This window comes from Mycothermus thermophilus (genome assembly GCF_041956435.1).
Source record: "Mycothermus thermophilus strain CBS 625.91 unplaced genomic scaffold VTJ04scaffold_6, whole genome shotgun sequence".
Classification (NCBI taxonomy): domain Eukaryota; kingdom Fungi; phylum Ascomycota; class Sordariomycetes; order Sordariales; family Chaetomiaceae; genus Mycothermus; species Mycothermus thermophilus.
The window spans coordinates 1,823,619-1,847,055 of NW_027191432.1; the positions used below are offsets into that span (position 1 = coordinate 1,823,619).

General features: G+C 56.6%; 9 protein-coding genes across 9 annotated transcripts; 5 read left to right on the plus strand and 4 right to left on the minus strand.

Annotated features, from left to right (window-relative positions):
- Nucleotides 1-1,381: 1,381 nt before the first annotated feature.
- On the plus strand, nucleotides 1,382-3,552 carry VTJ04DRAFT_9083 (uncharacterized protein; the record flags this gene model as incomplete). The annotated part of the gene is made up of 2 exons (XM_069367591.1): nucleotides 1,382-2,836; nucleotides 2,893-3,552. 2 exons carry the CDS (start codon nucleotides 1,382-1,384, stop codon nucleotides 3,550-3,552), a joined length of 2,115 nt encoding a protein of 704 aa, XP_069215904.1.
- Nucleotides 3,553-3,757: 205 nt separating this feature from the next.
- VTJ04DRAFT_9084 (uncharacterized protein) lies at nucleotides 3,758-5,185 on the minus strand (the record flags this gene model as incomplete). Its single annotated transcript, XM_069367592.1, has 1 exon — nucleotides 3,758-5,185. The coding sequence occupies one exon, from the start codon at nucleotides 5,183-5,185 to the stop codon at nucleotides 3,758-3,760; it is 1,428 nt and encodes a 475-aa protein (XP_069215905.1).
- Nucleotides 5,186-6,057: 872 nt separating this feature from the next.
- Nucleotides 6,058-8,017, minus strand: VTJ04DRAFT_9085 (uncharacterized protein; the record flags this gene model as incomplete). The annotated part of the gene is made up of 2 exons (XM_069367593.1): nucleotides 6,058-7,159; nucleotides 7,224-8,017. 2 exons carry the CDS (start codon nucleotides 8,015-8,017, stop codon nucleotides 6,058-6,060), a joined length of 1,896 nt encoding a protein of 631 aa, XP_069215906.1.
- A 1,077-nt stretch (nucleotides 8,018-9,094) lies between these two features.
- On the plus strand, nucleotides 9,095-11,594 carry VTJ04DRAFT_9086 (uncharacterized protein; the record flags this gene model as incomplete). Its single annotated transcript, XM_069367594.1, has 8 exons — nucleotides 9,095-9,170; nucleotides 9,231-9,355; nucleotides 9,415-9,514; nucleotides 9,567-9,682; nucleotides 9,738-10,429; nucleotides 10,480-10,815; nucleotides 10,872-11,502; nucleotides 11,559-11,594. 8 exons carry the CDS (start codon nucleotides 9,095-9,097, stop codon nucleotides 11,592-11,594), a joined length of 2,112 nt encoding a protein of 703 aa, XP_069215907.1.
- Nucleotides 11,595-13,443: 1,849 nt separating this feature from the next.
- On the plus strand, nucleotides 13,444-14,919 carry VTJ04DRAFT_9087 (uncharacterized protein; the record flags this gene model as incomplete). Its single annotated transcript, XM_069367595.1, has 8 exons — nucleotides 13,444-13,454; nucleotides 13,548-13,702; nucleotides 13,820-13,834; nucleotides 14,039-14,124; nucleotides 14,196-14,238; nucleotides 14,292-14,330; nucleotides 14,391-14,412; nucleotides 14,466-14,919. 8 exons carry the CDS (start codon nucleotides 13,444-13,446, stop codon nucleotides 14,917-14,919), a joined length of 825 nt encoding a protein of 274 aa, XP_069215908.1.
- Nucleotides 14,920-15,457: 538 nt separating this feature from the next.
- VTJ04DRAFT_9088 (uncharacterized protein) lies at nucleotides 15,458-17,708 on the plus strand (the record flags this gene model as incomplete). The annotated part of the gene is made up of 5 exons (XM_069367596.1): nucleotides 15,458-16,015; nucleotides 16,113-16,714; nucleotides 16,852-16,895; nucleotides 16,956-16,966; nucleotides 17,052-17,708. 5 exons carry the CDS (start codon nucleotides 15,458-15,460, stop codon nucleotides 17,706-17,708), a joined length of 1,872 nt encoding a protein of 623 aa, XP_069215909.1.
- Nucleotides 17,709-17,778: 70 nt separating this feature from the next.
- VTJ04DRAFT_9089 (uncharacterized protein) lies at nucleotides 17,779-18,195 on the minus strand (the record flags this gene model as incomplete). Its single annotated transcript, XM_069367597.1, has 2 exons — nucleotides 17,779-17,846; nucleotides 18,048-18,195. The coding sequence occupies 2 exons, from the start codon at nucleotides 18,193-18,195 to the stop codon at nucleotides 17,779-17,781; spliced, it is 216 nt and encodes a 71-aa protein (XP_069215910.1).
- Nucleotides 18,196-18,452: 257 nt separating this feature from the next.
- VTJ04DRAFT_9090 (uncharacterized protein) lies at nucleotides 18,453-20,321 on the minus strand (the record flags this gene model as incomplete). Its single annotated transcript, XM_069367599.1, has 1 exon — nucleotides 18,453-20,321. The coding sequence occupies one exon, from the start codon at nucleotides 20,319-20,321 to the stop codon at nucleotides 18,453-18,455; it is 1,869 nt and encodes a 622-aa protein (XP_069215911.1).
- A 771-nt stretch (nucleotides 20,322-21,092) lies between these two features.
- Nucleotides 21,093-22,958, plus strand: VTJ04DRAFT_9091 (uncharacterized protein; the record flags this gene model as incomplete). The annotated part of the gene is made up of 2 exons (XM_069367600.1): nucleotides 21,093-21,512; nucleotides 21,585-22,958. The coding sequence occupies 2 exons, from the start codon at nucleotides 21,093-21,095 to the stop codon at nucleotides 22,956-22,958; spliced, it is 1,794 nt and encodes a 597-aa protein (XP_069215912.1).
- Between the last annotated feature and the right edge of the window lie 479 nt (nucleotides 22,959-23,437).

Genomic DNA, 23,437 nt, shown 5'->3' on the forward strand with positions numbered 1-23,437 from the left:
ATCCTCCTATCGTCAACACACCAAACCCCAAGCCACTGCCGACCCCCAAGTGGCGCCACCGTGCTGAATGACGAGATTTCCCTCAGCATCTCTTTTTGGGATATCGTCTTGTACTGTACTGATTGTGTTGTTAAAGATGCAAGTAATTTTGCAAAGACTTCTAGGTTCCTGCCAACATTCTAGTTGGGCTCAGACTTGCACCATTTTCCAACGCGGTCGTTGGGGGACTGGGTGCACTGTCGAGGCGCGTTAGCACGATACTTTAGATAGCTACGTTCTCTGCACAGAAAAGCAAGGTATCTTCCTACCGCGCCCCAGGCTGGCCCATACAAGCTTTGGACCCACAGCCAGGGACCCACCTCATCGACGAACGCCAGGAACCGTGGGCCTGGGTCAAATCGCGATCCAGCGCCGTAAACTTCCATCGGCTACAGTACGCGTTCTCGTTTCTTATTTCTTCCCCTATCCTTCTGACAGATGCACCCCTTTTCACTCAACAACCTTGACTTCATCCTCAAGTCATCACTCCAACTTTCGTGTATACAAATTTAATGATCTAAACTCTACCCTATTTGTCCGGCCCCCTTTTCGTCCCAACTCCTACATTTCGCACGGTTGGCTCAGTATCCACAGGAGAGCCCTGGTGTGGACTGCGTTGAACTGCTCATCCTGCTGGGAAGTGTCAACTTCGAACTTGACCATAAACCGGACGAAGTCTTGAGTCTGGTTTTGGATCGGTCATTGGCCTGCGCCATCCCGCATCATATTTACCGTCGAGTTGTCATATCTGAGTGGCCTGTTCACAAGATACTCCAGGATCCTTGTCTCAGCAATTCCGTCAACTCCATCGGCTGCTCGCTGGTTTCGGGGTGACGCCGGACTCACTCCATTTCTTCATCATCAACCAACCCGTGGGTTTTCAATCCAAAATCACAGCGTCGTCATCTCTGAAATTTGAGGCGTGAAATCAGCATAAGCTGCTCACCTGGCCAGGTAAATCCCCAGCATTCCCCTGGGAGATTCATCTCATCATTTTCTTACCCAGAAGGTTCTCACACGTCTCCAGAGTTTGACTTGTACGAGAACTCTCGTAAGCACGGAACCCGCCGCGCATCCACCGCGCCATTTCTGAGGACCCTTGAACGGCAAACGATGGGTGCTGCGCTCTGCTGCCCACTGTACGAGTAGTCATCCACGGAGTCCTGCAGCATCCCGTTGACTTCTTTCGGAGCTCCTACTCCACCGCCGCTGTCAAGACCCGTGTTGCTCATGAAATCTACTAGCCATGGCCCAACCTCACCCTTATCCTTATTCTCGGAAACGCGGCCTACCTTTCCTTCACCGGAACTTTGTCAAAGCCACCAATCACTTGGACTCTAGTATGGGCAACAAAATCTCATCCCAGCCAAAGTCTGTCGGGGATGATGACGCTCTTGCTCAGCGTGCGGCCAAACGCCGCCGCATCGACACTGAATACGACGGTTTTCCGCTGCTTGAGGACCATGCCACGGCTCAACGCGCCCTCCGCATTGAGGTGCTCAAAATAAGCCATAAGGAAGCCCCTCGCGTCAAGAATGGCATCCTCAATGGAGTCGTCGCCCCGAATGTCCGCGACGTCGTCCACGTCAAAGCACGTTGTAAGCTCACCATCTGCGGCTACAAGGCAGGTGAGGCCGTCGTGCTGCATGTCGACAGTCAGCTGTGCGACCTGCGCATCTTTAAGAAAGACCCCGCCGGCTTCCCGAAGCCCATGGCTCGCTTTTCTTCCATCCGCCCTTTCCACATCCCTGAGGAGAAGATCTTCCTGGAACAAGACGACGACGCTGTGTTTGGTTTGGGGAACTCGTACTCGGTCTTCGTTGAGCTGGAGTCGGCCGGTGACGGAAACTGGCCACCTAAAGAGCTGCTCCCCATGAGTGAGCTGGTTCCCAAGACCGATGAGGACACCTTTTACAACCGAACCCTCCCGTCGCGCCAATGGGTGCTTTATGCCAATATCCGTGACATCTTCGCCGCTCGAAATCGCAAAACGGCCCGCCTGCAGCTCAAGAAACCGACAGGCACCGGAGAGACAGAGTTCTATTTGGACATGGACGTCCGCTGGATGACACCAATCTCGAGCAACCTTCGGCCGAGGGAGCACTCCAAGGATATTCTATCTTCCATTTCAGTCGTCGACCTGCATGAGCGGGCCCCTCCCCAACCGAATGGCAACGCCATCGTCAACGGCGACGCCGGGGTTGGACACGACACTCAAGTTAACGGCGTCGGAGATCCTAAGGCTGCACTACAACTCCAGCAGGGAGCTAGTCTCGGAGAGCCAGGCGATGACGTGGCTGAGGGCGAGCTTACACCGAGTCGGTCTCGACGTGCGCGGCAGGATATCAATTACAATGTCAAGCAGATGTGGAACAATGCGGTCGGCAGGGAGCCGCGAAAGCGGCGGAAGCACGGCGATGAGAACGGGCATCCAGACGAGCACAAAATCACATACATTCTCCCGCCAGAACAGGTCCAGACAGACAAGTTTTCATGCCTGTTGTGTGGTGCCGAGAATGACCGCCTCAGCCAACTTCGCGCACACTACCTGTGCCATCCTCAGTACGACTTCCACTTTGAGAGCCGCCCCAAGGCGGGTTACTGTGTCACTGTCAAGCCTATCGCCAACGGCAACGGCTCTCCGTTGCGGCCGCGGGTCTATCAACTCGGCCTTCCGGTGAAGCCATTAGACCTGGAGAAATATGTCAACGGGGACGACTCATGGGTCACGTCACGTCTCGGTCCCGACAATGACCGTGAGGTTTACGGAGCAGCCGGTCCCAAGGCGACCCGAGAGGTAGGTATTTGGACGGTAAAAACACCCCGGTGTTCTGGAGCTAACCGCCTTCTCAGAAACCCCTCCCGAAGCATACCCGCAAAAAGGTCCTCGTCCCCAAGACCAAACAACCCCTCTTCGACCCGCTCAGCAAGGTCCAACTCATACCCGGCACGCCCGTGCCACAGCACGAGGTGGACGACTCCTGGTTGTTGCTCAAACACCGCGACAACCTGCAAGACTTCATCGACCTCGACCCGGCTGAGAAGGAGTACCTGCAAGAGTGGGACGCCTTCATTCTGCGCAAGCACCTCTCCTCAGAGCAGTACCTGCCGCGTTACTTTCTGCAGTTCGTCCGCGACAAGGCCGCTTGGCTGGTCGCCCGCCGTTCGCGCGCCGACGAGTTCAGCAAGCACGTTGCTATCCTTCTGGCGCGGCGCGTCCTGCCGGATTCAGCGGTTCTTGAGGCGACCCAGCTGCTGAATGATGCTCGCGCTCGCCGCGCTGCGGCGGGGCTCAAAGAGGGAGAGGAGGCGGATGACAGGCCGCCTAGAACCAAAACCACAGGCGGGTGCTGCACCAAGTGTGGAGAGCCGGTGCCGGTGCCCAGCATGGTGGTCTGTGCGAACAAAGCGTGCACGAACCGGCTGTACCATGATAGGTGTGTTGAGAATCCTGAGGAAGCGATGGCCGCGGGCAGGCGTTGGAAGTGCAAAGCTTGTGCGGAGCGTGTGTAGAGGTAATTGTCTGGGGGGGTTGGATTAAACACGATCTTGTGCTGAAGCAGGATGCAATCGGGGATGGGAGCTGGTTGCTCGACTGTGACGGAGAGAGAGGTGGAGGGAGAGAGGGAGATGGCTGCAGTCCGAACCCACCTAGGCGGGTTCGTAGGATTGTATCTACAATTAACTACATAGCTACATAAGTTATTGCCCTACGTAACTAACTTATCCTCACCTGCCACGGCCTCACCACGCCATCGTCGCCCGTTGTGACAAGCATCTCTTCCCTGCCGCGGCCTTCCCCAGCCCCTGGATCAAACCGCTTGCACCATGTGATATGGTTGATCTCGTACGGCCCATGGCCTCCTGCGATGGTCCCCAGCACGCGCCAGGTGCTCGGCCCTCCTTCTTCCTCTTCCTCGGCATACACAGCAATAACTCCATCACTCCCCGTGCTCGCCACTAGCCCCGTTTCTGCGCTCCATGCCACCGAGTACACATCCCGCGTATGTACGCGCGGCAGAACGGCGGTGCACTCCCACTCCTCGCGCAGCGAGCGGCGCATGGTATTCGGAATACCGCGGAAGGGGTTGTCGTCCACCTCCATCTCGTCCCCATCCTCGTCCAGCTCACCCTCCTCCAGCTTCAGACTCCACACCTTGATCGTCCCGTCGGCCGAACAGGTCATCAACCTCGGAAACCTCGCGTTCCTCTTCCCGTCCTTGCCGCCGCCTCTGACTGCGCCCGACTCCTCCCACTGCAACCCCCACACCGTGCCCTCGTGCCCTTCCAAAACCGCCACGCAAGTCCACTCCCCTCCGTCGGCCGCATCCTCCCTCCAGATCCGCACCGTGTTATCGTAGCTCGCGCTCGCGAGGCACTCGGCGCTGTAGTACCTCCTCTTGGCGGCCAGCGCCCTAGCGCCAGGGAGCCGCGACGGACACCACGCGACGCATTTGACGTCGCCCTCGTGCTCGTTGAGCACGGCGACGGTTTCCCAGTCGCCGTTGGCGTCCTCGTCTTCGTTGTCCGACGTGGCGGAGGGCGGGGACACGTCCTCCCAGATCCAGACGGATTTGTCGCGGCTGCAGGTGGCCAGGAATTGGCCGCCGGGAGAGAAGGAGAGGGATTTGATTTCGTTTTCGTGGCCTTCGAGGACGAGGTTGAATTCCCACTCCGGGGTGGAAGAATCTGAGCCGTCTTGGTCGTCATCGTGGTCGTCTTTGAGTCGGACTTCCTTTTCCAGCCTGGATTCGGAGCTCTCGACGTCGAAGCTCCATAACCCGGCTGTCGCGTCAAAGCTGCCCGTCACCAAGCCGAGGCGCTTCTTGTTATTCCCGCGGGGAGGTTGCCATGCCACGGTGCGCACGGAGCGGGCGTGGCCGCCCGTCAGGGCGCTGTGCTTGGTGAACGTGGTGAGGGAGAAGACAGTGACGGACTTGGCGTGGGCGGTGGCGAGCAGGGGGAGGGACGGGTGTGGGACGGAGGACCAGGCGCGGTGGTAGAGGTCGGGTTGGAAGGGGGGAAGCGCGGTGACGGTTGCTTTTGGCGCTGTTGGCGTTGGTTGTTCTGGAGGTGTGGAACGGAGAGGGAGCTGGTCTTGCTCTTGGGTTGAAGACCCTGGCGGGTCTATTGAAGAGGATGCCATCCTTTGTGCCTAGTCGTGTCTGGGATGTGGAAGGGATCCCGGCGACTGAAAACCTAGGCGTGGAATAGGTTGCCTTGGTTGAAGGACTCGGCGAGCGGATGATGGAAGTTTGAGGTGGGGGCGTTCTCGAGCTGGAAGGGGCTGTGGTTGAAGTGTGAGTACCTCGGATTGACAGTGAGACGGAAGGACCTGGCAAAGTTGGAGGACAGTTCTGCTCAAGATTAAGGGCAATATTTATTCTCTGAGGAGTTTGTTCGGGAGGTTTATTTGGAGGTTCAGATGCAAGTTTCAAACAACCAAGGTGCCCCTCCTTTTCTGGGAAACTGAACTTGGAGCTCCGATCCCGCTGCCCCACCATCCGATAAGATCAAGAGGGCAGGACTTAGCACTGCATTTGACAATTAAACAACGCAACCAAGGAGGTGTGAGATGTACATAAGGTATGTGCCCACTGGGTATGGAAATCATAACAAAAGGAGGTAGGTAGTCGACTCGAAGACATAATCCGTTGTTGGTCTTGCAAGTTACTTCTGGATGTACTCTGTACATGTGTATCCACTGAACCAAACCCCCAAGTGTCCTTGAAATCCTCGAGCAGTCTTTGCCATGGCATGAAGAAATATAAACCATCGAATCGAAAAAAAAAAGAAACAAAAGCCTGCGATTCAATCCCATTGTCATGTCACCCTATCCCAATCCCAACCCCCGTAACGAGCCTTTCCCAGCCCACGGAAACGAATGACCAAAAACCATCCCTCCTAACGCCGGCCCGCCATGTTTGATGCCAAACGTGACCTAGGTACGAAAGCCCATCGCAACCACATGTAGACAACACCCACGGCCTACACCTATATGCCAACCAAATAGGAAACCTATCCTCCGCTCAACCCAGCCTCCCTGAACTGCTCAAAAGTCGTCGCCGCCTCTTGGTGCTCATCAGGCTCATCCTCCTCTCGCATTCTCCTCTGAAGCTCCAGCAACCCATCCTTGCCCCAATACCCCGCCTTCTCCTCCCCTTTCACGCACGCCTCCGTGATGAGCACGTACGGCATGGGCGCCTCAAACATGGGCTCCGCCAGCACGCGCTCCATCTCCATCTTGAGGCCGCGCGCGCCCGTCTCGTTCTTGGCGGCGCGCTCGGCGATGGCGTACAGGGCGCGACGCGTGAAGAAGAGCCGGCTCGGGTAAGTCTCGAAGAGGGCGGTGTATTGGGCGACGAGGCTGTTGCGGGGTTCGGTGAGGATGCGGTACAGCTCGTCAAGGGACAGAGGCGAGAGGGCGCAGATGTTGTGCAGGCGCCCAATCAGCTCCGGGATAAAGCCGTAGGCTTGCAGGTCGGCAGGGGTGGTGAGGTCGAGCGGGGTGAAGCCCGTGCTGCTGCCGGGGGTTTGGGTATGGGGCTGGTGTGGGAGGTGTTTGTACGATTCGGGTGGGAGGATGTCTTTGATGTCCGTCATGGACATGGACGAGACACGACCGCGCACGTCGGAGCCGAAGCCGATGGACGGCTTGGCGACGCGGCGGAGAATGATTTTGTCGAGGCCGACAAATGCGCCACAGAACACGAAGAGAATGTTGGTCGTGTCGATAGTGTACTGGTCAACTTTGCCTGGGGTAGGTGTCGGGGAGGAAGGGGTTGTTGAGGACCCGTACCCGCCGGGAGAGCTGTTGGTCGTACGGGAGGATCGGTGGTCCTTAATATTGATCGTCACCTTTGTGCCCTCGACCAACTTAAGCAGCGCCTGCTGTACACCCTCCCCGCCCACATCCCGGCCATTGACCGTTTCACGTTTCGCGATCTTGTCAAACTCATCCAGCACCACGATACCGTACTCGGCCGCCTTGATGTCGTAGTTGGCTTCGATCAACAACCGTTCGATACACGATTCAACGTCTTGTCCAATGTAGCCTGCCTGCGTGAACGAATTGCAGTCGCAAATGGTAAAGGGCACGTTGAGCTTCTTGCTTAGGGTCCTACAAGGCAGATACCAACATTAACACGGTCCAAGGCGGTGGTGAAATGCTTGGGCAGACCCACTCCAGGATATACGTCTTTCCCACACCCGTCGGTCCGATCAGAAGCAGGTTGCTCTTGTCGATCTTGACGTGCTCCGGCACCGAAGGATCCTCCGGCACAATCAAGTCCTGTTCGACGGATGACGGGGTTTCGTACGCTGGGATGGAATCCGGGTTCACATGGGTTCCGCGGACGGAGTCAGAATGGCCTGGGAACTCGTCTTCGGGATGGGAAAGTAAGTCGTTGGCATCATGATCATCATCAGCCTGCCGCCGGGAAGATCGCGCAGGGAAAGCAGCGGGATAACGACGCGAGGGCCACCGCCCACCTTCGACGGTATGCACGCGGGCTCCAGCAGTCGTGTTGAAGCCGGCACGCTCAAACGCCTCCTGCTCCTGGGCATACTTTTGCCGCTGGAGCTTCTCACGCAGGTGCTGGTCCTGCAGCTCGTGCTGCTGGCGCCGGCGCAGGTTCTGGTAGTGGTTGAATATGACGGAGCATATTGTCTTCTTTGCTCGGTCCTGGCCCACAACGTAGTCGTCGACACGTTTCTTGAGGTCACGCGGGTAGAACTGCGGGACGCCAAAGGTGTTCTTGTTATTGAAGATGGGACCACGCCCTTGTTCCTGGGTCGGATCGTACGTGCTGCTGTAGCCGGAATCGAAGTAGTTAGGTCGACGGGAAGCAGACAGCAGGACGCTCGATGTTGAATAACGGAAGCAGGGCGAGGAGGAAGTGGCGGGATGCCGAAGATAGGGAAGATGGATTGCCGCGGTGACGCGTATCAGCGCTCGATGCCGGCCTAGGACCGACATTATGGGAGTCGGCTTGCCGTCATTGCTTGCGCAGGCAAATTGGAGGATTCACGGAAGAACCGAAATGGTCCTTGAGATGGATGTCTTGGGCAGGTGACAGTAGATTCTCTGGGAGGCGATGTCCGGATGAGCCACGCCACCTCCTGCAGCTTACAGAGGTCAATGCCGAGATGCAAGACTGGCCCAGTGCTTCCAGGTTGCCCCGTTGGATGCAAGGGAGATGGATCCTTTAGCGGGGAGCCCAGCTGGATGAGGGGCCACTGAAGGTGCTGTTAGCTGCCCCTCTTCAGGCGGGGACCTCACTGAAGCTTTGGCCAATGGACAGCAGTCGGCAAGTCCCGTGGTGCCGTGCCGTGGACTCGGGCTCCGCTAACGGCACTCTTATCAGCATCATCGGGCCTTTTGACACTGTCATCACACGCCGATAAAGGCGCAGCAAGCTCTGTCAACCTTCAACCCCTGGAGTTGGGCAAGCATTAAGGTTAGGTTTCCTCCTCTTTTCGTAGCACAGGGGTGGTGCTCATCTCCCGTCCCGTCCATGGCGGGCAGTTTTCCTCGTCGGGTTGGCAAGGAACCTGCAGGAACTTCCGTGCTCGGGTGTTCTTGGGCAAGAATGAGAAAGAATCTGGACTCGGTTGGCCCAGGGATGTAGCAGAAATAGACGCAGAGGCGAGACCTGCTTGTTCATGATGCATGATGTAATCCCACAGTATCCAAGATTGGGCCTCCTCGCATTGTCCCGTCCAAGATACATACAACCTGCAGCTGGGAACACGAGATCTCCAAGCTTCCGAGCGGCACTGCTACCTCGCCCGACGCGTGAGTTTCTTGTTGGGATTATTATTTTTTTCATATCGCCACCCCGCTTGTGATTGCGTCTTGTCACATTCCCGTCGCTGCCTGACCTCTATTGACTCAACAAACTTCAGGTTGGCACCTTGATATTGTTGGGCTAGGGCTACCTTCTGGCATCTCCTTGAATTGCGCCGTGTTCTTCCACTTCTCCCAAGTCAACTTCGTCAGCCGTTGACCTCAGACTGCCTGAACTCAACTTGCCTTCCTCAAAAAACAAACTCAATGGCGGAGACATCAGCAAATACACTAGCCAGCACCGGTGTGATAGTCGGTGATGATATCCCCAGGGATGGCACCGGTTCGTCGCACAAACTTCAACAACCACAAATTTGAACAAATACTGAGACCGTGTTTCTAGGAGTCCTCAAGCTCGATCCCTGGCTGGAGCCCTTCAAGGAGGCTTTGAAGCGCCGCTACTCCAAGGCTCAGGAGTGGATCAAGAAGATTGATGAAACAGAGGGAGGGCTGGACAAATTTAGCAAGGTTTGTGCTATTACTTGACCCCCTAGGTGCTCTAAGTATCCTGACTGACCTCGTCTTAGGGAACTGAGAAATTCGGCATCAGGGCGCTTGACGATGGTACCATTGTGTACCGAGAATGGGCGCCAAATGCCGTCAAGGCTGCGCTTATTGGCGACTTCAGTAGGTTTTCACGACAACTCCTACAGGGCGTTGCCTATCTAACTCTTCACAGACCAATGGGACAGGTCCTCCCACCCCATGACGAAGAATGAGTTTGGCGTCTTCGAGATCACTATCCCCCCAACGGCTGACGGGCAACCTGCGGTCCCCCACAACTCCAAGATCAAGGTATATCACCAGATACAGTGTCGAGCTGAGAGGAGTAAAAAGCTAACCTTCACAGATCTCCCTCGAATTGCCTTCCGGCGAATGGGTCGACCGCCTCCCTGCCTGGACCAAGTACGCGACACAGGACCTGTCCGTCTCTCCGGCCTACGATGCGCGCTTCTGGAACCCGCCGGCTTCTGAGCGGTACGTCTTCAAGCACTCCCGGCCAAAGCGGCCCGCCAGCCTGCGCATCTACGAGGCCCACGTCGGCATCTCATCCCCTGAGCTCCGTGTCTCCACTTACAAGGAGTTCACCCGCAACATGCTCCCCCGCATCAAGAGCCTCGGGTACAACGCCATCCAGCTCATGGCCATTATGGAGCATGCATACTATGCCAGCTTCGGCTACCAGGTGAACAACTTCTTTGCCGCGAGCAGCCGGTATGGCGAGCCCGAGGATTTGAAGGAGTTGGTGGACACAGCGCACAGCCTGGGCTTGGTGGTGCTGCTGGATGTCGTGCATAGCCACGCGAGCAAGAACGTGCTAGATGGCTTGAATCAGTTTGATGGAACGGATCATCAGTATTTCCACGAGGGCGGTCGCGGCCGGCATGATCTTTGGGACAGCCGGCTGTTCAACTATGGCCACCATGAGGTCATGCGCTTCCTGCTAAGCAACTTGCGGTTCTGGATGGATGAGTATGGGTTTGATGGATTCCGGTTCGATGGCGTCACGAGCATGCTGTACCTTCACCACGGCATTGGGACGTAAGTGTTGCCTGTTTGTCTTTGGAAGGTGAACGTGCTGACAATCTCAGGGGCTTTTCTGGCGGATACCATGAATACTTCGGCGCCGATGTCGACGAGGAGGCGCTTGTCTACCTCATGCTGGCCAACGAGATGCTCCACAGCCTGTATCCCGAGGTCATTACTGTGGCTGAGGATGTGTCCGGGATGCCTGCATTGTGTCTGCCGCTCTCGTTGGGCGGTGTCGGCTTCGACTACCGTCTCGCGATGGCCATCCCGGACATGTGGATCAAGATTCTCAAGGAAAAGAAGGATGAGGACTGGGACATCGGCAACATCTGCTGGACCCTGACCAACCGCCGGTATGGAGAGAAAACGATTGCGTATGCCGAGAGTCACGATCAAGCGTAAGATGCCCTCTCTATTGTTTCTAATTTGAACCCTAGTGACTGACCCTTTGAAGGCTCGTCGGAGACAAAACCATCATGATGCACCTCTGCGACGCGGAGCTGTACACCAACATGTCCGTACTCGCCCCACTCACGCCAGTCATCGACCGGGGCATGGCACTGCACAAGATGATCCGGCTCCTCACGCACGGCCTGGGCGGCGAGGGTTGGCTCAACTTCGAAGGCAACGAGTTCGGCCACCCCGAGTGGCTCGACTTCCCGCGCGAGGGCAACCAGAACTCTTTCTGGTACGCCCGCCGCCAGTTCAACCTGACCGAGGACCACCTGCTGCGCTACCAGTACCTCAACAACTTCGACCGGTCCATGAACCTGTGCGAGGAGAAGTACGGATGGCTGCACAGCCCCCAGGCGTACATTTCTCTGAAGCACGAGGGTGACAAGGTGATTGTCTTTGAGCGCGCCGGGTTGGTGTTTGTGTTCAACTTCCACCCGACGCAAAGCTTCACCGACTATCGGATTGGGGTTGAGGTGCCGGGAACATACAGGATTGTGCTGGACACGGATACCAAGGAGCATGGCGGCTTCTGCCGGCTTGATGCGTCGACGCGGTTCTTTACGGAGCCACTTGAGTGGAACGGCAGGAAGAACTGCACGCACGTCTATATCCCGTGCCGGACCGCTTTTGTAAGTTTTTTATGATCCGACTACGTGACGTTGCTTGGTGCTGACAGAGTGTACAGGTTTTGGCGCTGGAGTCGACTCTCGACAAGCCGTGAGAGCAGTGTTAGCGGAGGTGTTGTCTTGGAAGGTCTCAATGGGTTGGCTTTTGTGCGAGAAAAAAAAGAGCTCGGATATTCTTCTTCAAAGGGGACGGTCTTCGGAGGATTGATAGCATTACGTCCTTGTAACTAGGATATAATGGACCGTCGAACAACCACGGTAGTGTTGTCCCATGTGGTTTCTCACGTGTTCATTTCGATGGCAGTGGACTTACACAATAATATCACTGGATTGTTCCTGCCACTGCCCTTTGCCACTGCTTGTTATTCGACCTGTCAGGGATGAAGTTCTTGTTGCAGGGGCCGGGAGGATGGCATCCACCCCTCTGGCCTCTGCTCTTCTGAACACTTGGATGGCGATATCTACGTAGGCGTCGACTCGGTTGTCGACCTGGCCTCGGCCTGGCCAACTTCTGGTCTTGGATTGGCGATCATGATGGCTAGCATTGTAGCTCTTCGAGGACGAGATGTCTTGTTCTTCCAAACTCCTGGTGCTTGGACAATGTAGGACATAGCGAACACCTTGTAATACCAGGTTCGTTGTCAATGGCCCAGTGTTTACAGATGGACGGATATCCCTTATAGAAAGAGACTTGTATACCTCAGAGCCAGCTCCCTTGTATCTTTATGACTGGCTTCCCTCAGGAAATGAATGTCTCATAGAAGCGAAGCGATCACTTCGCTTCGATTGAGGGATTTCAATCCTCACAGAGAGACGCCAAGAGAACACAATCTCGGCCACCACACAAGGTTTAGCTGAAATTGTCAAGCCCAAATGCTTTCTTTCCTGTTATCCTGGGTAGCAATGCTTAGGTGTTCGCTCTATCTGTGTGTGATTTAGTCACTCCTATATGGCCAACTCCTCTAAGAGCTACAATGCTAGCCATCATGACCGCCAATCCAAGACCAGAAGTTGGCCAGGCCGAGGCCAGGTCGACAACCGAGTCGACGCCTACGTGGATATCGCCATCCAAGTGTTCAGAAGAGCAGAGGCCAGGGGGGTGGATGCCACCCTCCCGGCCCCTGCAACAAGAACTTCATGCCTGAAGTGCAACTGTACTCCGTACTTCTTATTTTGTTCTCAAGGGGCCCCCCCTACTACCTCACCTCCATTCCTCGAGGCGTCGTCTCCCAGCCTCCAGACCCGGGTTAGGGTTGGTTGCGAGCTGCGGGGCAATCCAATGCCACTTGGCCCGCAACCCACACGATGGATGGATGGATCGGCATTTTACCTTTGCGAGCATCGGGCAGCCTTGGCAATTGTCGTCTCCGGAACCTTCCGGTGGGTCGTCAACAGCAACAGCAAAGAAGACACCAGACATCGAGTCGCATTAAAACAAAATCAATTTTGTTGCAATATAAACAGCTCATCAGTAACATTTGACATGTTTTAATTGTTCTGTTTCAGGATGTGGCCGCATTACAGTCGCCGCTCAACTCTGGGGCTGGTGAGATGCAGCACTTTGAATGGATGCGGGCGGTGATGGTTGGCTGGTTCAGACCCTGGATTCACCCAAGTCGCGGTCATGCCCAACGTCTCGCCCAAGTGTTTTTTTTTGGTCCGGAAGCTCGCATCTCGAGAGCGCGGAGATACAGGGTTAGGGTATCTGGGGTTAGGGTTAGGGTCACACAGGGTTCGGTATGGAAAAACTAGAGCTCCGAAATCGGTCCGAGGCCCCACACTTTTCCCAAATCGGATATCACGTGTTAATCCGAGCCCCACAGCCGTCCAGGAAGGAAACCATCTCGAGAGATTTTCGAACCCGACTTCTCCCTTCCTCCTTCCCGAACTCAACTTTCTCACCCATCGCATTCGCCGACCCCAAGTCCGCCCAACGTCGTCAGGATGTTCAAGAGGTGAGTTACTTTTGCTCTATGGCTTTTTTCCTCTTGCTATGCCTCAATTGAGTCGATTTGGTACTGACGCACACTTTTTCTCGCTCTGCGCAGCGGCATTTCTGCGTTCGCCCGGTCGGCTCGTCCGTCCTTCGCCGCCGCGACTCGTCGCGCCGTTCGCCCGACCAGCCTCAACCTCCGCGCTTCGGCTCTCAGCAGGTTCGCCAGCACGTCCAGCGTTGGCGATGGCAAGATCTACCAGGTTATCGGTAAGCCCTCTGTTCCCTCGAATTGCCTTGCGCTCCTCCGAGTCTCTCCGCCCCGTCTTTGCCCGAGAAATTCGTGCCCAAAGGATCTTTTTGCTAACCGCGAAACTCGGTCACCAGGTGCCATTGTCGATGGTTAGTACCAAAAACCCCTCCTCCGATTTCTTTGTTCGCGCGCCGTTACTTTTGCGCTTTTCCCTTCCCCGCAAACCTCGATCGCTCGCCTCCGGTGGGCTGCGCGCGACCACCTCGACTTTGTTTCTTGGGTCGCGCGCAGCCATTTTCCACCTCGACTTTGCCTCCCAGAAAGTCAGGCCTGCTGACGTCGCTCGTCAACAGTCAAGTTCGACACCGACAAGCTGCCGCCTATCCTGAACGCCCTCGAGACCGACAACAATGGCCAGAAGCTCGTCCTCGAGGTCGCTGTATGTTAACTCTAACCCCTCCTCGGCCCCGCGGGGTTATGTTACGACTCGGAGATCTAACACCGGTGCAGCAACACTTGGGCGAGAATGTCGTGCGCTGCATTGCCATGGACGGTGGGTTGAGACGGCCCGAGAATGCGCACAACACTCTCTAAACATCGCAACAGGTACCGAGGGTCTCGTTCGTGGTGCCAAGGCCACCGACAGTGAGTTTTTTTCTGCTCTTCCCGCTTTTCTCTGCATTCCATTTACTGACTTGGTGCTAGCTGGTGCTCCCATCACCATTCCGTGAGTCCATCTTTGGGGTTTCCTTGCCCGTCCCAGCGACTGACTCTGGACAGCGTCGGCCGTGCCACCCTTGGCCGTATCCTGAACGTCACCGGTGATCCCATTGACGAGCGCGGCCCCATCAAGACGGACAAGCGCATGCCGATTCATGCCGAGGCCCCTCCCTTCACTGAGCAGTCCACCACCGCCGAGATTCTTGTCACGGGTATCAAGGTCGTCGATCTGCTCGCCCCGTATGCTCGCGGTGGCAAGATCGGTCTCTTCGGTGGTGCCGGCGTCGGCAAGACTGTCTTCATTCAAGAGCTCATCAACAACATCGCCAAGGCCCACGGTGGTTTCTCCGTCTTCACCGGCGTCGGCGAGCGTACCCGTGAGGGTAACGACTTGTACCACGAAATGCAGCAGACTTCCGTCATCCAGCTCGACGGCGAGTCCAAGGTCGCTCTGGTTTTCGGCCAGATGAACGAGCCTCCGGGTGCTCGTGCTCGTGTTGCGCTCACTGGGTAAGCACCATTTTTTTTTTATTTATTGCCTCTTGTTGTTTACTTTTGCATCTCCTCACTTGTTTCCCTCCCCACCGGCTCAACATTTTTCACAACTTCCTTCTCTTTTCTTCCCATCTGCCCACTTTGCCTCATTTCCTTCCGTTTTCTTTTTCGTTAACTTGCTCACTTCCTGCCCTTTGTCGTTTGTTTTTACCCACCACTTTCCGTTTTCCCTTCTTATCATCGTTTTTTTTCCTTCAAACTTGCCCCCAATATTCTTACCATCTCCTCACCACCATGGACCTGCCAGGTAATTGCCGACCGTGGTTACCTCCAAGGTACCTCTGGTCTTGACAGTCCAGCAGCATGGAAGGAGCACGACCAAGCGGTCCTCCAATATAAAATGCACGGCCTCCGTCCAACTCCATTGCAACTCTTCTCGACTTCTTGTCACCAACGCTGGCCTCCCGCTCCCCGCCCGCTCTTGTTCAAACACCTTGTCAGTCATTCTACCAAGTCAGCCCAACACACCAACATCACACCCACCCTCGCCAGCAAACATGGTGTCTCTCACCCTCGCCCTCCGCCCTAAGGAGAAGCCTCAAAACTTGGACACCACCATTGCCGAGCCCGGCCTCGAGGATGAAACCCTTGGAGAGTTCATTGGCGACTGCGCCTTCACCATGATCCATGGAGAGCTCGGACCCAACTACGTCAACCCCGACATCAGCACCTACTTCCAGGATCGCGACACCTGGGATGAGCTGTCTGCTCTAGCCCCCCTCAAGTTCGCTCCCGGCCTTGCTGCTGTCATGTCGGCCGCCAACCCTCCCTCGCTGTCCTTTTTTCGGTCTCTCCCTCGCCCCGGCAATGGCGAGAACCTCTGGGCGGTCTACATCCTTGTCCTGGAGCATCCCAATGGTGCCACTGCGCTCTATGGTGGTTCCGGTACCGACAGCCAGATTAGTGTCCAACGTCGGTTCGAGCAGTACGAGCGTGCCGCCGCCGGTGATTTCTTGTCGCCGAATCTTGTCCTAGGCCGTCTCGTCCTAGGCCGTCTCGTCCTGTCCGCCCTGAAGAAAGGTTTTCGGCTCACCCACTTCGGCATGGTAGCGTGGGTACCTATGCCCCGCTCCGGTCCATTCCCAGTTTCTCGCCTATGAGCTCTACTTCTCCTGGGTGTTCGGCTGTTGGACCGACGTCCAAGCTCATCAGGTCTGGTCACCTCTGCTGCTGTGGCCCGATGCCAAGTTCACCTGGATCCCTCGCTGCACGCATTCTTCACTCCGAGAACCTGTCCGTGACAAGCTCTTCCTCAGCTTCGCCGACCGTGAAGCGGCCGCCCAGGCTCGTGCAGCACACAAGACCCGTCGAGCAGTTGAGCGCACCAAACTCTATAGGGCGGCTGCTCGTGCGGCCGACCTGGCTGCATATCTCGCGTCTGAGAATGCACGGGTGAAGAAGTGGCAAGAAGCCAACCGCGAGCGAGTCAACGACACAGCAGCCCGATCCCGCGCCAAGGCCAAGGCCTCCGGCAAATGGACCTGTCATACCTGCAACCTCCCCTTCGTGGGCCGCGTCCATCTTGAACGACACTACCTAACAATTGGGCATCGCAACAAAGTCGCTGGCATCAAGAAAAAGCTATCCTCCAAGCACAGTCTTGCTCTGTCCGCGCAGCGGAAGTTAATCAAAGCCTCCGGGAAGTACCGGTGCCACATCTGCGGCTTCAACTTTGGACACATCTTCGAAGTGGAGCGACACAACGAGACGGACCGTCATCGGGCGCGGGAGGCCAAGATGTTGGCGGCGGCCAAGTCAGCTTAGCTTCGACACATGGCTTGCGAGCCTTTTTCTTACTTTTTTCTTATTTTTTTTATTTCATTTTTCCTATCGGCACTATCGGCACTATTACGGCATCTAACCTGCTCACCCATTTTTTTTCCGATTTTAGTCTCACTATCGCCGAGTACTTCCGCGATGTCGAAGGCCAAGACGGTAAGTTTCCTTCCCATTTCCCTTCTTTTTTCTTTGTTCCCATTGCTGACAATGAAATAGTTCTTCTCTTCGTGGATAACGTCTTTCGATTTACTCAAGCACGTCTCCCCGAATTCCGCGCAGTTTTTGTGTTGTGTTTGCTAACTGTCTATGCAGGCTGGCTCCGAGGTGTCTGCGCTGCTGGGCCGCATTCCTTCTGCCGTCGGATACCAGCCCACACTGGCCGTCGACATGGGAGCGATGCAGGAGCGCATCACGACCACCTCGAAGGGCTCGATCACATCTGTTCAAGCCGTCTACGTCCCTGCTGACGATCTGACGGATCCCGCTCCGGCCACGACGTTTGCGCACTTGGACGCCACCACTGTGCTCTCGCGTGGCATTTCGGAGTTGGGCATCTACCCGGCTGTCGATCCTCTCGACTCCAAGTCGCGCATGCTCGACCCGCGCATTGTCGGCGAGGAGCACTACGAGGTCGCCACCCGCGTCCAGCAGATCCTCCAGGAGTACAAGTCGTTACAGGACATCATTGCTATTTTAGGCATGGACGAACTTTCGGAAGCCGACAAGCTCACCGTCGAGCGTGCGCGCAAGATCCAGCGTTTCTTGAGCCAGCCGTTCACGGTTGCCGAGGTCTTCACGGGCATTCAGGGCAAGCTCGTCGATCTCAAGGACACGATCGCCTCGTTCAAGGCCATTCTCAACGGTGAGGGCGATGACCTCCCCGAGAATGCCTTCTACATGGTTGGCGATTTCGCGTCGGCGCGGGAGAAGGGTGAAAAGATTCTTGCTGAGCTGGAGAAGAGCTCGTGATGGAGGAGGAGCAGAGATATGGAGGACTGAGGAGGATTTCATGGGCCTGTGACTAGCATGGATTAAGCGCTTAGTCGACAGGTTCCCGAGGCTCTGCCAAATCTCCTAGTTGCGAGCCGTGTATCAATTCAACGGGTTCTCATCAACTTTGTGTTCTGTGCGTGACTTTGCATGCAAAACGTGTGTGTTTGGGCTGCGCCGTGGATCGTCCACCGCTCGCTGTTTGCGACATGGGAGCTCAGGGGTTTTGGATTCCAACTGCTCAGCTGTGCTGGCAGCTCGTGGATTGGCGTGGTGATGACTTCGGGTCGGCGACACCAAGAACGCGGCTGAACACACCAAGGAAACATCGTGTTGGAGATTTCGCCATCAAAAACGCCAAAAACACGATCACAGACGCCCAATTGGCGGGTGAATCCAGCTTCAAACCTCGGCTGCCAATCAGCAACGCCAAGAGACCATCGCAGACGCCGAGGTGGGGAGCCATGGGACTTCGGTGCCGCCAAAACACCAAGAAACCATCTCGAACTCTGAGCCAGCAAGCCATTCCAACCTCAAACCTCGAACTCGGCACCTGAAACACCAAGAAACTATCACCAACCGCGAACCAGTGAACCGTGTCGACTCAACATTTATCTCCCACCACAACCAGATCACAACACCAAACAGTGAGCCATTCGATGAGAAACACTCTCTGAATTAGCGACTGGGAAATAACAAGCTATCACTACAATCACTCCTCCATTACCTCCTCCTATCTGCCCTCCTCTCCTCCTCCCGACGCTGCCTCTTCCTGCTCTCCTGCGCGATCATCTCACTAAGATCCTCGTCATACGCCGTCTTCTGCCACTGAGCACCGATGCCCTCCTCGCGCCGCTTCTCCTCAAACCTCTTGCGCAGCTCATCCTTGGAGATGTTGCCGCCCGACGCGGCAAGCGCGTCCGGATCGAGCGCCACATCCACATCGCCCGGCTTCTTGCGCTTGCGCGACGCGTCGTCGTCCGATCCCTGCCCGAGCACGGGCAATCCTGCGCCCGCGGCCGTGGCGCGGGAGAGGTCGTACGTCTTGTCGCTTCCGAAGAAACCCTCGGCACGGCCATGGCGTTCGGGGATGACCGTGTACGCCTGGCGGGGGTGCGAGGACTCTTCGGTCTCGAAGCCGCGGCGCGTCTTGCGCAGGTCGAATTCGCCGCCGATGCTGGTCTCGACGCCGACAGGGGCGTGGGCGTCGGCGCCGGAGCCGGTGGCATACCCGCTCGGCGTCTCGAGGCCGGTGACGGTTTCGGTGCCGCCAGGCGGGAGGTCGCCTGCGTCCGAGCCGGCTTCCTCCTCCTCCTCTTCTTCTTCCTCTTCGGATTCTTCCTCCTCGGATTCGGCGGGAGGTTGGAGCTCGCCCCAGAGGGTGCGCTCGATGGGTTCGCCAAGAGCGGCAAGCGGTTGTTGGGCCGTGGTGGCTTGGTAAGGGCCAGCGGCGCTGGGCTGGCCGGGGGCCATGATGCCGAAGATGTCGCCGCCGTAGAGAGGGCGGTTGTATTCGTCCAGGGGCGGCTTGCCCCATTGTCCTGGCTGGAAGCCCCACGAGGCACCAGGCGGCAAGGGGGCGTTGAGGCCGGGGATCTTGAGGGTTGGGTATGATGGAGGTGGACCGATGCGCTGCTGCTGGAGCAGCCATGGGGGCGGGAAGCCCGGCTGCATGCCGAGAGCCTCGCGCAGGGCATCGCTAATCTCGCCGGGTCGGAAGACGCGTAGGTCGGCCTCCCATTCTTTGCCCTCGTAGTAGACATCGCCAAAGCGGGTCAGGTCGGGCTTGGTTTGGTGCCGGAAGAAGGCATCGTAGAGCTTTTGGTAGTCGATGTCAAGCTTGCCCATCTTGGGTTGGACGCGCTCGCGCTGCTTCTGCTTGAGGGTCTGCTCGGCTTGTTTCTCGAGGACGGCGTCACGCATCTCGGTGATGCCCGTGTCGGCGATGAACTTGGGCAGCTTGAATGGCGGCTTCTCGATACCGCGCTTGCTCGAAAGATACTCGCGCTTGAGCGACCAGTGGCTTGGGACCGGGACGATGTTGCGCTGCGACTTGATCTGGACGAGCAGGCGCGGGTCGGAGGATGAGACATCGTGCCATTCGACAACCTCTGGATGCTTAACCAGGGCCTTGAGCTCGGCGATCGACATCTTGTTGAGCTTCTTGCGCTTCTTCTTGGACAGTTTTGGCTGGGCCTCCTCGCCCTCGCTCGGGATCTCATCATCCTGGTCGAAGAAGACCTCGCCCTTGTTGCCTCCGTTGGCTTCGCGGGACGCGTCCTCCTCAGACAAACTGATGCCGAATTTCTGAAAAATCTGCTTGTACTCGGCGAAAGCTGGGTCATCCTCGGGGGGGACGACAATGTCGGGAACGGGACCGTCGGCATCGATAGAGTCGTCAACGGCGGGATCCTTCTTGACTTCGAGATCGGCGGCCTCGGCGTCCTTGGACTCGATTTTGCCATCAACCCTGTCTGCTTCTTGCTCCTCCTTGACCCCATTTTGTTGCTGCTTTTGCTCGGCCAAAGCTTTCTTCTGCTCCTTCTTGCGCGCGCGGCGCAGTTGGTTCTTGGTCATCTTTTGCGACGCCATTTTGGCTGCTGCGAGCTATGCGCTCGGGGACTGGACCGGATTGGCTTATGGCATGCAATGGGCGGTTGTGGATAGATGGGTAAAATTGGAAATGTTGTTTGGGGTCGGTGATGCTGATGCCGATGCAGTCGTCGCCGTTGTCGAAGCTGTTGCGGGTCCAAGTCACGTCGAATCGCAGCTCATCACAGATCGCGAAACTTCCAACTTTTTGGAGCTGGCCCAGGCTGGGCGTGTGGCTGGTGTGGCGCGCCAGGCCATTCGCTTTCGGCCTCAGCGCCCCGAATGAATCCCCAACCCTAGTCCGCTCAACCTCGTCCAACCCTGGAACCGCGTGCCGAGCCTGCAGGAGCGGATTCGACGGGCCAAGCCTTTCAACGTCCCTTTCTCGGCACTGCGCCTTTGCGTCTTCGCGGAGTGTGGTCTGGACTTGCCAATCGCCAATTCCGCAATTGCCAATCACGACGTGACTGTCAAGTTAGCGTTGCGTTTCGTATCTCTTCTTCACACCTTCCACTCCTCAGCTCGTGTCCCGTCGCTCTCGTCCCATATCAGTCCACGGCTCTTGTTCCCCTTCTGTCTCCTCTTGTCCCCGTCACACTGAACAAGAAACCATCAAACGGGGCGGGGAGGTGGCCATGATAACCTGACACAACGTCGCGACATTACTCCGAATCCTTGTCTCTCGTTTCGATTTACATCTCCATCCATCCCCCACGCTCCGTCGCTCATTCCGTTGTTCCTCCATCGGCACCTCAACGCCATACATACGCCATGCCGCACTCAACCTCCCACTCCACGGCATCAGCGGCCACACATACCCATAAGCGCGCTGCCTCGCAGGCTCGCAACCCGTCCCCTCAGCCTCAAACCGAGAAGTTCCCCGACTTCGACAGCGGGTATGGATACGGCTACGGCTACGGATATGCAGCCCCTGGCGCTCAGCCGTCGGCCCCGCGCTGGCAGTCCAACGGCGTCACGAACGGCAATGGAAGCACAGCCCAGACAAACGGAGTCGGCCGCGGCCATATGAGGAGGGATAGCAAGGTGCGCTGGGCTCCTCGTGAAGGTGGTCCTACCGGGCGCAAGAACAGCTTCGCCCAAACGGTTCAGAGAATGCGCTCCGCCAGCATGAGCCAGAATGCGCACGAGATCGCCGAGGCCCTTCGCGCTCCTGTCTCGTGGAAGTTGGTGGTAGGTAACCTCCTAAGAACGGAAACTACGTGAGAAGGACCTTGGGTGGCTAATTGCCTCCTTTCCATCTAGGCTCTTTGCATCTTGTGGTATGGTTCTTCGGCCTTGACCAACACCTCTTCCAAGACCATCCTCACGGCCTTCGACAAGCCCGCCACCTTGACCCTTGTGCAGTTCGGCTTTGTCTCGTCCTACTGCATACTCTTTTCATGGCTCGCATCGACCTTCCCCCGTCTGCGCGCTGCTGTGCCCGCTCTACGCCATCCCATCCGTTATCCATCGCGCGACGTCATCAGGACAACACTCCCGCTCGCCGCTTTCCAAATTGGTGGCCACCTTCTCAGTTCCAATGCCACATCCAAGATTCCCGTGTCGCTTGTCCACACGATCAAGGGTCTCTCTCCTCTCTTCACCGTGCTCGCCTACCGCTTCTTCTTCAACATCCGCTACCCCCGAGCCACCTACTTTTCTCTCATCCCTCTCACCATTGGCGTCATGCTCGCCTGCTCCGGGAAACACGGCTTTGGTGGCCATTTCCTAGGAATTCTATATGCCCTGTTGGCCGCTATCATTTTCGTGACCCAAAACATCTTTTCCAAGCGCCTCTTCAACGAGGCCGCTATTGCCGAGAAGGAGGGTCATATCGGTCAATCGCGCAAGCTCGACAAGCTCAACCTTCTCTGCTACTCGTCCGGCCTTGCCTTCATCCTCACATGGCCTATCTGGTTCTGGTCCGAGGGCATTGGCATTCTGGGCGATTTCTTGTACGACGGCAGCGTGGACCTGAACCAGGGTCCTAAGTCCCTCGACCACGGCCCGCTCCTCCTCGAATACATCTTCAACGGCACCTTCCACTTTGGCCAGAATATCCTCGCCTTCATACTCCTTTCCATGGTGTCACCCGTCACCTACTCGGTCGCCTCACTCATTAAGCGCGTTTTCGTCATCGTCATTGCCATCATCTGGTTCCGCAGCCCCACCACCACAGTCCAGGCTGTCGGCATTGGCCTCACATTTTTCGGTCTCTACCTCTACGACCGCAGCAATGAGCGCAACAAGGCCGACCAACGCGCCCGCTCCCTGAGCACCAGCACCCCCAACGCATCTCTTCTCCCGCTGAACACGAAGCACGCCCTCCCTAACAGTGGCAATGTGGGGGCGATGAATGGCGGTGCCGGGGGTATTCTGGCTGGGCAAAATGGTTCAGCCAGGTTATACGAGAGTCCTGTATCGGTTTCTCCTGGAGCATCCGTGGCGGCTTTTGGGTCAAGCAGGGGCGTCGGAACCCCGCCCCATATCGACAGCAAGAAGTCGGATGACGTGGGAGGAAACACCGGAGGCGGGAGGATTCGTGGGACGAGCAACGCCGGATGGCGGCCCCCAGGCACAAGGCAGGAGGAAACTTGGCGGCCGGGAGACGCGCAGATGGCGGCCGTGAGGTCATGATGATGGGTGATGAGCGTTTATGATGGGAGTGAATTGGTTGATGTTGGTATTTGTTTCACCACCACAAGATGGAACTAGGGGGCTGGGTTGGGTCGATTTTGGCTCGAGTTTGAGACGTCATGGGTCACTTGATTCTCCATCGTCCCCCTGTATGTTCTACTTGTACTATTTACAGCCCCTTTTACCCTCTCACACTTTCGTATGATTTCAGTATTTTTGTTTCGTTTTTCTTGTACATCTCGGACAACTTACAGGGTGTGGCGTTTGTAGAGCTTTGGTCTTTTCTACATGGAACGGGGGTCATGTTGACGATATTATGGCATGGTTAAATCTTTTCCGAACACAAAAAGATGGGCGCCAGGGCAAGGAGGTGGGTTGGTTGGTACGAGATTGAGGCATCGGGAATAGACCATCACAGGTATTTTCATGTAGCCGGTTTTCCTCCTCACACCGTTAGCGATAATGTTTGAAGGACATCC